Source organism: Trichosurus vulpecula, chromosome 8 (assembly GCF_011100635.1).
Source record: "Trichosurus vulpecula isolate mTriVul1 chromosome 8, mTriVul1.pri, whole genome shotgun sequence".
In the NCBI taxonomy this organism is placed as follows: Eukaryota; Metazoa; Chordata; class Mammalia; order Diprotodontia; family Phalangeridae; genus Trichosurus; species Trichosurus vulpecula.
The window spans coordinates 137,344,878-137,362,127 of record NC_050580.1 but is presented as its reverse complement, the minus strand read 5'-3'; the positions used below and the strand labels follow the sequence as shown (position 1 = coordinate 137,362,127).

Here is a 17,250-nt window from a genome sequence, read left to right as displayed (position 1 = left end):
TCTTTCTTTTTCTCTCATTCATATCTACATATCACCTTCCATTCATATCTATATTATCTATAGGCGTCTAGGTATATATTGTTATATATGTACATATAGATATCTATGTATAAATCAATGACTCATACCTGTAAATATTATAAATGAACCCATGACAGCTGACAGATTACCAAGTATAATGGTATAAGGAGAAAAGAGAGAGGGCCTAGGACAAAGCCTTGGGTGTACAACCAGGTTTAGTGGACACAGATTAAGAATGAGCAAAGGACACTGAGAAGAAGTGGGCAGAGAAATAATAAGAGAAGAGAACTAGGAAAGGGAATTGTAATGAAAAGGCCAGAGAAAATAGTATACCCAGGAGAAAAATGTCATCAGCTATATCAAAAGCTACAGAAAAGATAAGGACCAAGAAAAGCCCATTATGTTTGAAGATTAAGAGATCATTGAAAGATGAGATCAGAAGTTAGTTGACAGAGTATTTAGAGGATAGTGAGAGGTCAGGAAACAGAGGTACCTGGTATAGATAACTTCCTCAAGGATTTTAGCAGAGAAGGGGTGAAAAGACATAGGATGCTAGCTATTATATGAATATTTCATCTGTGCTTCTGCTGCTAACCCTTGTCATAACTGGCTAAAGAAAGATTGCTCATATTTATAAAAAGTTTGGGGCTTTGCAAAGCACTTTACAGATTTCTCATTTGCTCCTCACAACAACCCTGTGAAGTAGGTACTATTGTTACTCTTTTTTTTAAACAAAGAATGAAATAATATGAGAGGAAATAAGTGACTTGCTCAGAGTCACACAACTTATAAGTGTTTAAGGGAAGATTTGAACTCAGAATTCCTTCTTCCAAGTCTAGTGATCTATGCACTACACTATAGCTGCAGAGGGCCCCAAGGAATACGAGGATAATTGTTCTGTAAGATTTTATTCACTGATAAAAAGGAAGGATTCTGTCACGTTTGGAATTAGGCCTCTTATATCCTGAGCCACCTTCATGCAAGGTAGCCAAACACTAAGACATCTGTTATTATTAAACTACAGATGACTGTAAACAACAAACCAGGCCCCTCAAAATATCTTTTTAGAGCAAAACGATTCCTACAGAATGGTTCTACAGCATTCAAGTAGCCTCTCAATTACTACTATGACATGTCTCTAGCATTGTCTATATATGGTTGGTGAGCAGCAGTGAAATACAGGCTACAGACTTCAGGCTGTAATTAGGAGAACTAAGAGAGGCTAGAATAAAGCATAATGGACCAGCATGGAAGTGGAAGAAACCTGGGGCAGAGTCTAAAAGCTAATGGATCATTTAGAACCTATGGTCTGCAACCAAGTGAAGTAAGGGTACTAAAAATTTTGGGAAAAAATTCATAAGTCATTGCTAGATATAAGCAAGAGTTGGGATAAAAAGGATGAGGATTAGAGCAAACAAAAAACAAGAGGCAGCTAGGTGAGGCAATGGATAGAGCCTGGGCTCGGAATCAAGAAGACTCATCTTTGTGAGTTCAAATCTGACCTCAGACACTTATTATCTATGTGACTCTGGGCAAGTCACTTAACCCTGCTTGCCTCAGTTTCTTCATCTGTAAAATGAGAGGGATAAGGAAGTGGCAAGACACTCTAGTATCTTTGCCAAGAAAATCCAAATGGGGTCACAAAGAGTTGGATACGACTGAACAAAAACGACAGGGCAAACTTTAAGACAGATAATAAGCAGACAGAGAGGAATTAGGAAGACACAAATATCAAAGAGGTGAAAAAAGTCAGATGTCAAAATTCGAAAGTAATGATTAATCAAACAGTAAGTATTTATTTAGTGCCTATGAAGTGTCAAGCACTTTGAAAATCATCCTTTTTCTTAAGTGGTTTAGATTCTATCAGGGGAAATATATACAGATAAGTAAATTGAAGGAAACGTTTTTTGAGGGGATGGCAGCTAAAAGGGATAAATAAAAGTTCCCTTTAAGAGGTGGAATTCAAGGTGAGGCTTCAAAGAAGTTAGGGATTAAGAGGTGGGGTTAAACCAGGAGTCAATTAAAAGCATGGGGACAAATTGATCAAATGCACAGAAATGAGGGATGGAATAAAGTGTACAAAGAAGAACAATTAGGTCTATTTGACTGGACCAAAGAATGTAGGAGTGGGAGTAAAGTATAATAATTCTAGAAAGGGAGGTTGTTACCAGATTGTGATGGGCTTTAAATATTAAACAGAGGGCTTTGTATTTTACCATAGAGGCAACAGAGAATCCCTGGAGCTTTTTATCTAGGTAGTGATATGGTCAGCACCTCAGCTTTTAGAATACCACTGTGGCAGATGTGTGGAGGATGGATTGGAATGCGGACAAACTAAGACAGAGGGAGTACAATTAGGAGGCTACTGCAATAATTCAGGCAAGAGGTGACACAGGCCTGAACTAGGACAGGGTTTGTGTGAGTAGAGGGAAAGAGGTAGATACAGGAGATGTTGTATAGGTAGGATTGACAAGACTTGGCAACTGATTGGATATGGAGGTTGGGGAAGGGGAGAGAGGCTGAGAAAATCAGGATGACTTAGGTTGTAAAGTTACATGGCTGGAAGACTGATGTTCCCTCAACAGAAACAGGAAAATTAGGAATGGAGGGAAGATTGATAGGGAAAGATAAGGAGTTCTCTTATGGATATATGTTTGAGATGCTTCTAAGATATATGGTTGGAAATATTAATAAGAAATCCTGAGCTCAGGAGAATAATATTACATGTATGGAATAGAGTTATCTTCACAGAGATAACTAAACCCATGAGACCTGATAAAATGACAAATTCATTCATCTATCAACAGTGTTTGTTAAGTGCCTACTATGTGCCAAGCATAAGGGTTATAAGAACAAAAATGAAACAGACCCTAACCTCAAGAAGCTTGTAATCTATTGGGAAAGACAATAGGTACATAAGTAAGCACATAAAATAAATAGAAGATAATATGGAGGGAGAGGCGCTAACAATTAGGCAATGTGGGATAAAGATTTCTATAGAAAAATGGTGGTATGTGAGCTAAGCTTTGAAGGAAACTAAGGATTCTAAAAGGCAGAGGCAAGAAAATGAGGACAGCCTGTACAGACAGAAGAGAGGCGGAATGTTGTGTGTGAGGAACAACAAAGTCAGCCTGGTTGGATCATAAGTAATTTATAGCAAGGATGTAATGGTCGATTGGCATTAGTCTTAAACACCAAACAGGAGAGTCAGTATTTGATCCTAAAGGAAAGAGGGAGCTGCTAGAACGTATTGAGCCAAGGCAGTTATGTGGTCATAACTGGGCTTTAGAAATCTCGATTTGGCAAAGGAGGATGAGCTGGAGAGGGGAGAGATTTGAAATAGGAAGGCCACTTATTAGGAGGCTAACTGTAATAATACACAGAGAGGTGATGAGGACCGGAACTAAGGCAGTAGCGGTGTGAGTAAAGAAGAGATGGATGTAAGATATTGTGGAGGCATAATTTATAGGGCATTTGACTGAATATATGAGAAAAGGAAGAGTAAGCTACGGTTGACAAGAGTGACTGGAAGGTGGAGTCCTCAACATAAAAAGGAAAGTTCAAATACATATGGAGAAAAGAGCTCATGACAAAGTTTTGAATTACAACATACTGAGGGGGCATAATGATCCAGCAAATGAGACTGAGAAGGATTAGTCAAGTAGGAAGAGAAACAAAAGTGGGCAGCATCATAAAAAACTTTCAGTATTTAGAAGAAGCGATGATCAACAGTGTCAAATTCTATAGAGATGGAAGGTTGAGGATTAAGAAAAGGTCATTAGAGCTGAATACGGGAATGAGTTAAAAATAATTTATTAAGCACTATATGTAAGCACTGTGCTAAGGTCTGGGTATACAAATACAAAAATGAAGACAATTCTTGCCATCAAGGAGCTTATATTTCAATAAGCGAAGACAAAACATACCAGGAAGGGGACAATTTGGTTTGGAAAGTTATAGGAATAATGAGTAGAACTATATAGGAAAATAATGACACCCCTCTTCGGGAAGCACTAGCAAAGTGAATTTGATTATGGTTCCAGAACTGAAATATATGGTGGAAGAGTACAGAGGGACTTTTCTCCAAATCCAAATGGCCTTTGACACTTTTGATCATGCTATTCTCAAAACTCTCTTCTTTCTGTGTTTTTGGGACATCACTCTCTCCTGATTCACCTCTTACCTACCAGACTGCTCCTTCTCAGTCTCTTTTGCTGAATACTCATCCACTTCAGGCCCTCTAACCATAGGTGTTCCATAAGGTCCTCTTCAGTCCTCTCCCTATACTGCTTCACTTGGTGAACACATCAACTCTCATGGATTTACTTAGGTTCTCCATTCTGATGATTGTCAAATTTACTTATCCAATCAATCTGCTATCCTCCTATCTCACAACTACAACTGCTTTTCAGACATCTTGAACTGGACATCCAATAGACATCTTAAATTCAACACGTCCAAAACTGAACTCATTATAACTTCTTGCTTATCATTAAACTCTTTCCCTTTCCAAACATTCCTATTATTGCTGAGGGCAACACCATGTTCCCAAGTCCCTCAGGCTTACAACCTAGCAGACATCCTTGACTACTCACCATCTCTCACCTCTTATATCCAATCTTTGCCAAGGCCTATTTACTTCACCTTTACAACATCTCTCAACTAAGGCCTCTTCCCTTCCATGACATTGCCACCACTCTGGTGCAGACCTTCATCACTTCATTCCTGGACTACTGCAATATCCAGCTGGTAGATCCACCTGCCTCAAGCCTCTTCCCACTCCAATCTATCTTGTATTCAGCCACCAAAGTAATTTTCCTAAAGTGCAGATCCAACCATGTCCCCACCTTATTCAATAAATCCCAGTGGCTCTCTATTGCCTCCAAGATCAAAGAAGAAAACTCTCTGTTTGGCATTCAAAGCCCTTAATAACCTAGCTCCCTCCTACCTTACCAGTCTTCTAATACTCTACTCCCCAACACACAGACTTTGATCCAATGACACTGGCCTCTTTGATGGTACAAAAATAAGATACTCCACCTCTTGGTTTACTTGGCCATAAAGTAAATGGCTTTACTTCTACTTTGTCAATAAAATATGAGGCGAAGTTCTCTTCTGAAAGGGCATAGGAAGGGTATGGTATAGGAGACTTTAGAAGAGGAGCTTTGGAACTGTCACTTTGGGGAATATGATAGAAAGTCCACTAGGGAAATATAAAAAGACCTACATATAGCAGTAAAATTAAACATATTTGCCACGTATCCACTCTCGTACAGTTGTCTAACTTCCTCTAGCACCACAGTAAGGAATTAGGAGAAGCATTTTCTCTGGTTGTTCCACATGCCTGGAATGTTCTACCTCCTACATTCTGACTACTGACCTCCCTGGCCTCCTTTAAGTATCAACTAAAATCTCGCTTTCTGCAGGATGCCTTCCCCAGTCCCTCTTAATTTCAATGTCTTTCCTTTGTTAATTATTTCTTCTTCATCCTGTATATAACTTGCTTTGTAAATAAATTTGCATGTTTTCTCCTTTATTAGATTGTAAGCTACTTGAGGGAAGGAACTGTCTTTTGCTTCTTTTCTTATTACCAGGGCTTAGCAAAGTACTTGATACATAGTAGTAATATGTGTGTGTTGTTGTTGTTGAGAAGATAACTGCAGAATAAAGTTAAGTACATATAGTTGGAGCCTGGCCTAGATGGGAGAGGGAGAAAAAGGAAACCACCAATCAAGATTAAATGATTAAGAGATCACTAGTGACTTTGTAGAAATTGATTCACTTAAGTGATGAGGTTGCAAGATAGATTAACAATAATTTAAAAGTGAGAGGAGAGAAAGCAGAAGCAGTGCACATAAACAGTTCTTGCTAAGATATAGGACGATTGCTGGAGGTTAAGATAAGGTGAAGTGAGTTTTTTTAAGGATGTTGAAGACATGGGCATGTTTATAGGCAGTATGGGAGGACCCTGTAGTAAGGGAAAGATTAAAAATTAGAGAGAGAATAGTTATAAGGGAAATCTACCAGAGGAGATGGACCCAGAAACAGGACCAAGGATACATGTAGGGCACAAAGGCTGGTATTGGTGAACATAAGGGCAATTCTTCATCAGATAATGGAATACAGGAGGGAATGGGGGATGATATCAAGAGGTTCTGAGATGTAGAGAAAAGAAAAAGACAAATTCACTGCAAATGGCTTTTATTTTCCCAGTAAAGTATGAGGCAAGGTTCTCTTCTGAGAGGGAATGGGTAGGGCATGGTATTGGAGGCTTTTAGGAGAAAAGCTTTGGAACAGACACTTTGGGGGATGTGATAGAAAGTCAATTAGGGAAATATTATAAAAGAGAAAGTCCAATTAAGAATTAGATAACATATATATAGTGTACTGACTCAGCAGATGTGTACTATTTCCTCTATCACTAAAGGAAAAGAAGTCAAAGGCAAAGCAAATGAAGAATAGGTTGAAGGTACCAGAGCCAGGAAAGAATTTGATAGTACCTTTTCTTGCTTTGAGCTCACAGCTGTTACACATTTTCTGTTCAGAGAAAAACTAACCCTAGCATGGCTTATAGAGTACTCTCTAACAGGGAAGAAAATGAAGCATTTGGCTAAGGTGAAGAGAGTGAGCATGTATGGGTTTGCAAGTATGGGAAAAGCAGCAGCTCCTGGCAGGCATACCCTCATCAGCAGATAAAAAAATGATGATGGCAACCAAAGTGTCGATGGGGCTAAATGAACCCAGTAAAGCCCTGAAATAAAGATATTAATGTGACCACTATGCATCTGAAAGAATGTCCAATGCTTCAAAGGCTTATTCCTAGTACCAAAGAGAAATATATGCCTGAGGAAACATGAAAACAACATGGTTACTCACACTTGCATTCCCCCTACTCATGAAGACAAATAATCTTTCTCTGCTTATCGCTTTGCAAAGTCTGTGCATGGGCTTATATTTCTGCCCTATGAGATGGTGATTAGAGAATAAGGCACATTTATTCTTTAGAAAAAATATCTAATTATGTTTCTTTTCCTTTTTTACATCATTCCCATTCTTGATCTGTTTACTTAGGAAGGCTGCTTCTTTCTGAAAGTTTTCTTTGGTTAATTAACTTTTTGAATAAGTAATTTAATTGTTACTTAGGGAACAACAATTTCCAAAAAATATGAAAATTAACTGTTGGTTGGTTAAGGGAATTTAATTTTTTCCAGTGTTTTAAAGAGTTCTTGAAGAGATTTTCGAGTTGGAAAGTAAAAATAAAATACATAATGTGTTAGCAAAAGTTTCTTGTCTTCCAAGGGAACAATGATAGATCCAGTTATTGCCCTGAGAGATAAATTATTCACAAAGAAAAAAGGAAAAATGCTTTTGTGAATAAAAAAGCATGGTAGTTATTACGACAATTTAAGGCTCTTTGGGGCTTCATATTTCAATTTTTAAATGGTCTTTTTTTGTTTACAAGTTATAGAAATAATTCAATTCTCAGTAAAAATAAATGCATTGCTTATACCAGAGGTTTATGTTCTTTGACATATAGCAAGTCAAACTGAATCACTTACAGAAATCTATGATGGATAATATATTACTATTAGCGATATGACATTTGTAATTCAGCAGGTGGTATAGCCAATTATAGAAGCTTTTAAAATGCTATAGTTTTTTTTTTATTTTATAAATTTTATTTTGGTCTGTCTCTATCACTGACTATAGTACCTTGGTACTTTTGTAAAAATTCTAGTGATCTAGTAAAAGGAATTTATCTCTCTAGTTGGAAGCCAAATTTTCATTAGTGTCCACCTTTTTGCTGAAACATATCCCACGTCCTTTGTCAAAAGTGGACTTGCATTCAAATAAATGGGTTAACACAAGTTTTGAAAACTACGGCAAGTTACAAAGGCCTTTCTGCACATGTTAGACATCACCCTCATGATGTCACTGGTCCTCTTCAAAAAATTAAGGACAAACTACCACAAGGTCCATGACTTCATTGATGACCTCCCAGATGAGGAAATTCTAACTTTAACTTTCTCAGTTTCTGACTCTATCCCTCTCTACAGAGCACCTTCTCTACAAATCACAGTCCAGTTGCTCACAGTGTTGAGAGGTTAAGTGATTTGCTAATGGTCACACAACTAGTATGTGTCCGAAGTTGAAGTTGAACCCAGTATTTCCTGGCTCTGAGGACAACTCTCTAAACCTTATGCCACTCTGAGTTTCATTACATATGTGAACTACTGCTACTGCTGTTATTATTTTAATTTTACTTTCAGAATACTTATATCTTGTCACGTTTCAAACCTTAATATAAAAATCTTTTTAAAATAAAAATGGGAATATTTGTCTCATTGTCTTCTGGGTATAAAAAGAATATTTCCACAGTAAAAATGGAAGATAATCTTCCATTTAATGGAAAAATAATCTTTCTTGTTAAACAGTAGTGATACGTCAGATACTATAAAAACTGATTTAAATGTGTATAAAGAAAACAAAGAATAAGTTTCTTTCTCCCTAGATAGTGAAATACTTCTAATAAAAATTAAAATCACTTACCAAGTGGCAAAAATGCAAGACGGTTTCCAGCCATAGAGAGTTCATTGAGGCTAGGAAGTTGGCAAAGATGGCGAGGTACACACCATAAGTGATTTCGGTCCACAGTTAGATACTGCAGAGAAAGGCACATATGAAGCCTCTCCGGTAAAGTTAGCAAACGATTGGTAGAAATGTCTAATGTCTGCAGCTCCTTCAAATCTCCAACCTCTACAATCAAAATTAATATGATAGCACTCTGATTAATTTTATTTTCACAACCACAAATAACAAATGAAAACTGAATTAAATCAATTCAATAATAAGACGCAGTAACTAGTTAACATAACTGTCAATGATACAGCACAAGATTTTAGGAGATATGCAAATACTTCTGAAAAATCAAGCAGGATAGCTTCTCTAAACTAGGTTGCTAGAATTCATTAATAGTTTTTAAGTGCTGGTATGGAACAACAGGGGAAGTTAGAAAAAAAAGGGAAATGAAGCAGAGCCAGAATTGTGCTAAGGTAACTTCAGTTTCTTATTGGTCATTTAAAAATTACTACCAGCTAGCCTGACACCTGTTGCTTGCAATTGTGAGATAACTATTTACTGTTAAACAAGACAGAGCGACAGAAATTAAAAATTTAGGAAGACATTTTGGAGAATATAATTATGTACCTAAATGATGAGGTGGTAACGACAAAGTGACAGAATATGTAGAGGGAAAAATTAGCTAAGGGATGATTCATGGAAGATATGAGTTTTAAACAATATTTTGTACAGGGATTACATGGCTTGGCTGTCTTTTAACTGTAATTCATAAACATGTCCTTTTAATTCTCTAATTAAGTTGAGGAAGATAAATAAATATATACTAGATAAAGCCTACAACAAACAGCTGGTCATTGGTACATTTATAATTGTTTATTAGTGGTCATGGGTTTTGAGCAATTTACATTCTCTTGCCTAATACCTCTTGAGATCAACAACCTATTTCAAGATAGCTAATTGGATAGTGTAAGGCATGCAGCCTTAGAGAGTGAAAAGCTTTCCTTGTGTTAAGTTAACTGACCCATATGGCAATCAAAAATACCCTATTCAACTACGAAAATCAATGCATTTTACTGACTGAAATCATTCTGCTTTGGGTATCATCAAATTTTTGATCTGGTTAAGATAAAAGAAAAAGAAAAAATAAATTTGTTCATCAGAAATACTTCAGATGATAGATATCATTGATGTGGGTACTCTTTCCACGACTTAGGAGATCTATGGCCAGAAAATTAAGGAGAAAAATTAGAGGAAGTTTCTTGAAGTAGGCTCTGTGGACCTTGCCTGACATAACATTTGTCATCATCACTAGTTAAGCCTATTTTGTTGATAAGACTTTCAACAACTGCCCTTCAGACTAAAATTTCTCATCCAATGCCCTTCTTGCCTACCAAAGCCAAAACTAGATAAAACAGACAATTATCTTTCATGTAATTTTTTAGATAACTAAATCTAATATTCATGTTCATGTTGAGTATGTGGTTTACTTTACAAATTTCAGGATACTGTCTCTCCTCTCAGGGATAACTTTTATATCAATTAGAGGACCCTATGTATAAAAGGTGTTCAATAAATGTTTAAATATGACTTTTAGGCTATACATAAGGTAAACAGGAAATAGTTAACAAAGACAAGGCACTAGTATTAAAAATGGATGGGGAGGGGAGTGGAGCCAAGATGGCACCTGGAAAGCAGGGACTTGCCTAGGCTCTCCCCCAGGGCCCACCAAACATCCATTAAAAATGTCTTTGAACAAATTCTAGAACTGCAGAACCCACAAAATAGCAGAGGGAAGCAGGGCTCCAGCCCAGGAAAGCCTGGATGGTCTCGGGGAATGGTCTATCACATGGGAGCTGGGAGCAGAGACCAGCATGGGCTGCGCCCAGAACAATCAGACTGGGAGCGAGGTGGAACAGGCCCTAGCACCCTGAATCAGTGAGCTGTGGCAGTTACCAGACTTCTCAACCCACAAACACCTAAGATAACAGAGAAGGTTGGTGGGAAAAGCTGCAGGTACAGAGTGAAAGGAGTTTGCAGTTCGGCCACTGCCCCAGGGGCAGCGGAGGTGGAGCAGCTCTGAGGACAGAACTACAGCTGCAGTTGCTTCAGGCCCCAGGCCCACCTGGTGGGAGGAATTAAGTGGTGGATCAGAACAGGAATGCAGAGCCTGCTTAAGATCTGAGTCAGGTCCAGGTTGGCAGTTCTTGGGGGAGGAGGGGCACTGGTGTGGCAGAGCTTGCTGTGAGAAATAGCTCTGAAAACAACAGCACATCCCCTCAAGCTTGGAACAAAGTACTCTCCACTCTACAAGCAGTCATACCCCGACGAAAAACTCAAGGGTCAAGTAGTGGCTGGGAACATGGCCAGGCAGAGAAGGAAACAGACTCAGATTATGATTCAGACTTTGGAATCTTTCTTTGGTGATGAAGAAGACCAAACATACCGACAGAAGAAGTCAACAAAGTCACAGAGCCTACGTCAAAACCTCCAAGAAAACATGAACTGGTCTCAGGCCATGGAAAAGCTCAAAAAGGATTTGGAAAAGCAAGTTAGAGAAGTAGAGGAAAAATTGGTAAGAGAAATGAAAGTGATGCAAGAAAACCATGAAAAAAAAGTCAATGACTTGCTAAAAAGACCCCCCCCCCCAAAAAAACTGAAGAAAACAACACCTTAAAAATAGACTAACTCAAATGGCAAAACAGCTCCAAAAAGCCAATGAGGAGAAGAATGCCCTGAAAGGCAGAATTAGCCAAATGGAAAAGGAGGTCCAAAAGACCACTGAAGAAAATACTACCTAAAAATTAGATTGGAGCAAGTAGAAGCTAGTGACTTGATGAGAAATCAAGATATTATAAAACAGAACCAAAGGAATGAAAAAAATGGAAGACAATGTGAAATATCTCAATGGAAAAACCAAGGACCTGGAAAATAGATCCAGGAGAGATAATTTAAAACGATTGGACTACCTGAAAGCCATGATCAAAAAAAGAGCCTAGATATCATCTTTCAAGAAATTATCAAGGAGAACTGCCCTGATATTCTAGAGCCAGAGGGTAAAATAGAAATTGAAAGAATCCACTGATTGCCTCCTGAAAAAGATCCCAAAACGAAAACTCCTAGGAATATTGTTGCAAATTCCAGAGCTCCCAGATCAAGGAGAAATACTACAAGCATCCAGAAAGAAACAATTTGAGTATTGTGGAAACACAATCAGAATAATACAAGATCTAGCAGCTTCTACATTAAGGGATTGAAGGGCTTGGAATATGATATTCCAGAGAACAATGGAGCTAGGATTAAAACCAAGAAATCACCTACCCAGAAAAACTGAGTATCATGCTCCAAGGCAAAATATGGACTTTCAATAAAATAGAGGACTTTCAAGCTTTCTCAGTAAAAAGACCAGCGCTGAATAGAAAATTTGACTTTCAAACACAAGAATCAAGAGAAGCATGAAAAGGTAAACAAGAAAGAGAAATCACAAGGGACTCACTAAAGTTGAACTGTTTTGTTTACATTCCTACATGGAAAGATGAGTGTATAATTCATGAGACCTCAGTATTAGGGTAGCTGAAAGGGAATACCATACATATGCATACAACTCACACAGTGAGTTGAATATGAAGGGATGATATCTAAAAAAATAAAATCAAATTAATGGATGAGAGAGGAATATATTAAGAGAGGGAGAAAGGGAGAGATAGAATGGGGTAAATTATCTTGCATAAAAGTGGCAAGAAATAGTAGTTCTGTTGGGAGGGAAGAGGGGGCAGGTGAGCAGGAATGAGTGAATCTTGCTCTCCTGGGATTTGACCTGAGGAGGGAATAACATACACACTCAATTGGGTATCTTACCCCACAGGAAAGAAGGAGGAAGGAGATAAAAAAGAGGGAAGATAGGGGGAGGAGGTAATCAAAAGCAAAGACTTTAAAAAAGGGACAGGGTCAAGGGAGAAAATTGGATAAAGTGAGATAGGAGAGGAAGGAGCAAAATATAGTTAGTCTTTCACAACATGAGTATTGTGGAAGGGTTTTGCATAATGATACACATGTGGCCTATGTTGAATTGCTTGCCTTCTTAGGGAGAGTGGGTGGGGAGGGAATAAGGGAGAGAATTTGGAACTCAAAGTTTTAAAAGAAGATGTACAACTTGACTATTGTGTAAAGAAGTTTAATGTGAGATATATGTAGAACCTATATCAGATTACATGCCATCATGTGGGGGAGGGGTGAGGAGAGGGAGGGGGAGAAAATTTGGAACTCAAAAATTTGTGGAACTGAGTGTTGTAAAATAAAAATTTTTTTAAAAAGAAAAAAAATGGTTGGGGAAAGCTTTATGTAAAAGCTTTATGTTAAAAGAAACTGGGGAGATCAGTGGTCAGAGCAGAGGAGGGAGAATGTTCTAGGAAGAGGGTACAGCCAGAGATGATGGTCTGGTGTGAAGAGTGTGATGTGATGGACTGGAGGCAATAGTCCAGGCATGAGATGATAAGGGCCTTCACTAAAGTGGTGGCACTGTTAAAGGAGAGAAGGGGGCATTTTAGAGAGATGTTGCAAAGATGAAATCAGTAGGCCTTGGCAACAGTTCGATAAGGACAGGGAGTTGGGGGAGGTGAGAGATAGTGAGAAATCAAAGAAGGCTCCAAAGTTGGGAGCCTGAGGGACTGGGAGGATGGTGTTGCCTTCTACAGTAATAAGGAAGGTAGGAGGTGGGAAAGATTTATGGGAAAAGAAAATGAGATCTGTTCTGGACATACTGAGTTTAAGATGTGTACTGGACATCTACTTTGAGATGTCAGAAAGCCTGCTGGAGATGTAAGATTGGAGGTCAACAAAGAGATTGGGGCAGGAAAAATAAGATTTGAGAATCATCAGCATAAAGATGGTAATTAAATCCTTGGGAGCTGATGAGATTACCAAATGAAGTAGTACTGAGCGAAAAGAGAAAGGGCCCTAGGACAGAACCCTGAGGGGCACCTAGAGTTAGAGGGCATGATCTTCAACAATTATTGAGCATTTACACTGTGTTTTATGCTAAAGATCCAAAGTATAAAGATATAATACATACCCTTACAAAGTTTAAAATCTAGGTAGAAAGACAGGACATAAGATAAATACAGGCAAATGGTAAATAACAAAAGAGTAGCAGCATAAAGAGTAGATTTGTGTTGAGCTAATCTCAATAGACATAATGAGACACTCTGGAGAAATTTCTTTCATTTTTCCTAACCACCAAAATATGCCTATGAAAAAAGGAGTCTAATAAGGCAAAGATAAAACACCTTGAATATGGGCTGAATTTTTACAGAAAGGGTTAACCGATTAATTTAGAATTACAAGGGTTTTTAAGCTATGGTTTGTGAACATTCTTCTAAAAAAAATTGATGACTATTTCAATATAATTGGTTTTTTTTTAATCCTAGGTATTTTATACATGCAAAATATTTTTTCTGAAAAGGGATCTAAAGGACTTACCAGACTACAAAGGAGTCCATGACAAAAGAAGAAGAAGATGATGATAACACTAATACCTAATATTTGTATAGCACTTATTATTTGCTGGATACTGTGATAAGTGCTTTACAATTATTATCTCACTGATCCTCACAACCCTGGGAGGTAGGTGCTATTATCATCCACCTTTTAGGAATGAGGAAACTGAGGCAAAGGACTTGTCCAGGGTTGCACAACTAGTAAATATAAGAGACTGGATTTGAATTTCCTGACTCCAGGTCCAGAATTCTATTCACTTTGCTACCTAGCTACATCCAGGAAGGAGAATCTGGTGTGTAACCATATTCTCAACATAAAGGGATATTAGAGTTAGGTATCTAGAAAACAAAATGTAAGAACTATCTTTTTATTCTAGGTTTGGCTTTAATAGGTAGAAAGGGCATTAGATGAGAAATTTTAGTGTGAAGGACAATTGTTGAAAATCCAGCAGTAATAAATCTAGTGGTAATGAATGATATTATATTAGGCAAGGTTCACAGAATCACAAATGGTCTACTTCAAGAAACTGCCTCTAATTTTTCTCCTTAGTTTTCTGGCCATAGATCACCTAAGTCATGGAGGGGAGTAACCACATAAATGATATCAAACATCTGAAGTATTTCTGACCATAATGTGATCACTCCTCAGTTACATATTTGCCTGATTCCCTTTCTTTTTTTCCCCCTTTGGCTGACTAGTTTTTATTTCTGTGTTAGTAAGAAGTTACTGAATATAATTTGATCATTTTGATATATTTACTCTGTTTAACAAGAGCTTCCTTGAATAGGAATATATGCAGCCTCAAATCAAATCATGACAAGATTAACACAGATGTATTAATGACTGAACATTTCCAAGGAAAGTCTACTGCTTCCTGTGGGATTTTTCTATTGTAGGTTTATACCCATTCTCAAAAAATCAGTTATAATCATATAATTGAATGCTAGTATTTATCTTCTTGGTAATAAAGTTAGTATTTAATCATTCTCTTTGCTGACATAACTCAAAAATCTCTGATTTTTTGAGTTCACTTTATCTATCACCCAATTTGGATTCTAATTGGAGTTTAGTACGTGATTCAAAGTCTTCCTTTAGTAGCTTAAAACTGAATTCGGTGAGATTTTTGAGGATATTCTGTATAACTAGGAATCATTTAATAATATTTTTACAGATTTATCCTATGCCATGACAGATTTACAAATGTTCTTTTAAATATCAAATTAATAGTACCTCACATAAAAAGGGCAAAAAATAAACTTTTATTATTCAAAAGTCAAGACTAAGCAGTAAGTGCAAGATGTCTTGTGCAAAACCAAAGATGCAAAACTTTAAACACTGAATTATTGACCTCAGAGTAATAGACATAATCAACTTGATATACAGAAAGTTTTCTGTGTCATAAAAAATATCTGGCGTTTAGTTTTTGCTCCGGTGTTGGTTGTTGTCCTTTCTTCTCAAAGAGGACCAAAAGCCATCACTGTTGTTAGAGTCAAGTTACAAGTGTGTCCAGTTATGGCTGATCAGAACAATAGGAATTCAGAAGCTCTGCCACAGGGTGGGCATAAATAGGCAATGTGAACATTTGGGGTGGATTCTCTACATTTGCGCATCTCATTTTTCTTTTGAGCTACTTTAATTCTGCATAGAGCATAGCACCTCTTTGATGAGGGCATGCCATGCTGGGTGGTCCTGTGTAATGTCTCCTATGTTATGCAATCAATTCCAAAGTTTTTCAGAGACCTTGAGAATGTCCTTGTATCACTCTTCTGACCACCATGTGAGCACTTGCCTTGTGTGAGTTTCTGTAAAAATAGTCTTTTAGGGAAGCATACATTTGGCATTCAAACAACACTGCTAGCCCCTCTGAGCTGTGCTCTCTGCAGTAGAATTTTAGTTTGAGAAAGGACTAGAGTTTTGCTCTACAGTTTAAGTTGAATCCTATGTTTAATATAGTGGATAATTAAATAGTGATTATCAATAATAGAGGGAGCATATTTGAAGAAATAAAACCAAGCAATTATTAAGTAGATAAAATTAAATATTTAAAAATATGATCATTTTGTAATAAATCACACATTCAACAATATGAGTATATACATATACAGTATATATGTGTGTGCATATATACATATGTATATGATAGACATGTGTATTTCTATGTATTACAATAATTACCTAAATGTCCTCGCTAGGTCAACTGTAATCAAATGTATATATGTTCATCTAAGAGACTTAAGTGTGGAACAAAAAGGTGTCTGATAAGAGCCTAAAAATCATGAACAAGAAATGGATTTTTGATAGCAAAAAGTAGACAGCCTAAACTAAAAGGAGACTCATATTCATGAGAAATTTCAAGCTTGAGGGGGTCAATTAATCAATTAAACAATCAACAAACATTTATTAAGCACTTACTATGTGCAGTCACTGTGCTCAAAGGCTGGTACCAGAGAACTTGTGCTTTTGGTAAATAAGAGATGGAGTGCTAAGCACTTACTCCATGTGCAGTTTATATTCTGAATGTACGGATCAAATGATATACATGTAAAGCACTTAGCACAGTTCCTGGCACATAGCAAGTACTTAATAAATACTTGTTTGCTCCCTTCTCCTTTCTCTTCCCTTTTCATCTTACGAGAGGCTAAAATGGGATGCTTCATCTAAATAATATGGCCTTTGGGACCCAAATACTAGTCATTTTCTAACACTAATATCTTTCCTAATTCCCCGCCAGTTGATACCCCGCTCCCACAAAACTACTTTGTGTTTATTTTGTATATGCTTATTTATGTACATGCTATCTATTCCAACAGAATGTAAACTTCTTGAGGGTAGTGACTGCTTTACTTCTGGCTTTGTATTCCCAGCACAGTGCCTAACACATTAAAAGAACTTAAAAAAATGCTTGTTGAACTGAATTAAATTGAATCCTATGATATGCAAACTCCCAAATCCTTTTCTCTTAATCCTAATAATCAAAGCTACCATTCCTGTAGTAAAAGTTCCTTCCTCCTATATCTTTCTCTGCACTCTGTTCTCATACACCTCAGCCCTCCATTCCCCATTTCAGGACATATGGACAGTTTATAAATGCATATCAAAATAATTCATTCATTAATTTACTAAACTACAAAGCACATACGCAGATAGATAATATAC

The 17,250-nt window shown here is 37.3% G+C and overlaps 1 protein-coding gene across 3 annotated transcripts in view; it reads right to left on the bottom strand.

Annotated features, from left to right (window-relative positions):
- The window catches only part of LRRC28 (leucine rich repeat containing 28), a 185,714-nt gene that overhangs the window by 59,686 nt on the left and 108,778 nt on the right, over positions 1 to 17,250 (bottom strand). For all 3 annotated transcript variants that reach the window (XM_036734583.1, XM_036734584.1, XM_036734585.1), the window contains exon 6: positions 8,572 to 8,778. In XM_036734583.1, the coding sequence (XP_036590478.1) occupies positions 8,572 to 8,778 (207 nt within the window). The remainder of the gene's footprint in view (positions 1 to 8,571; positions 8,779 to 17,250) is intronic.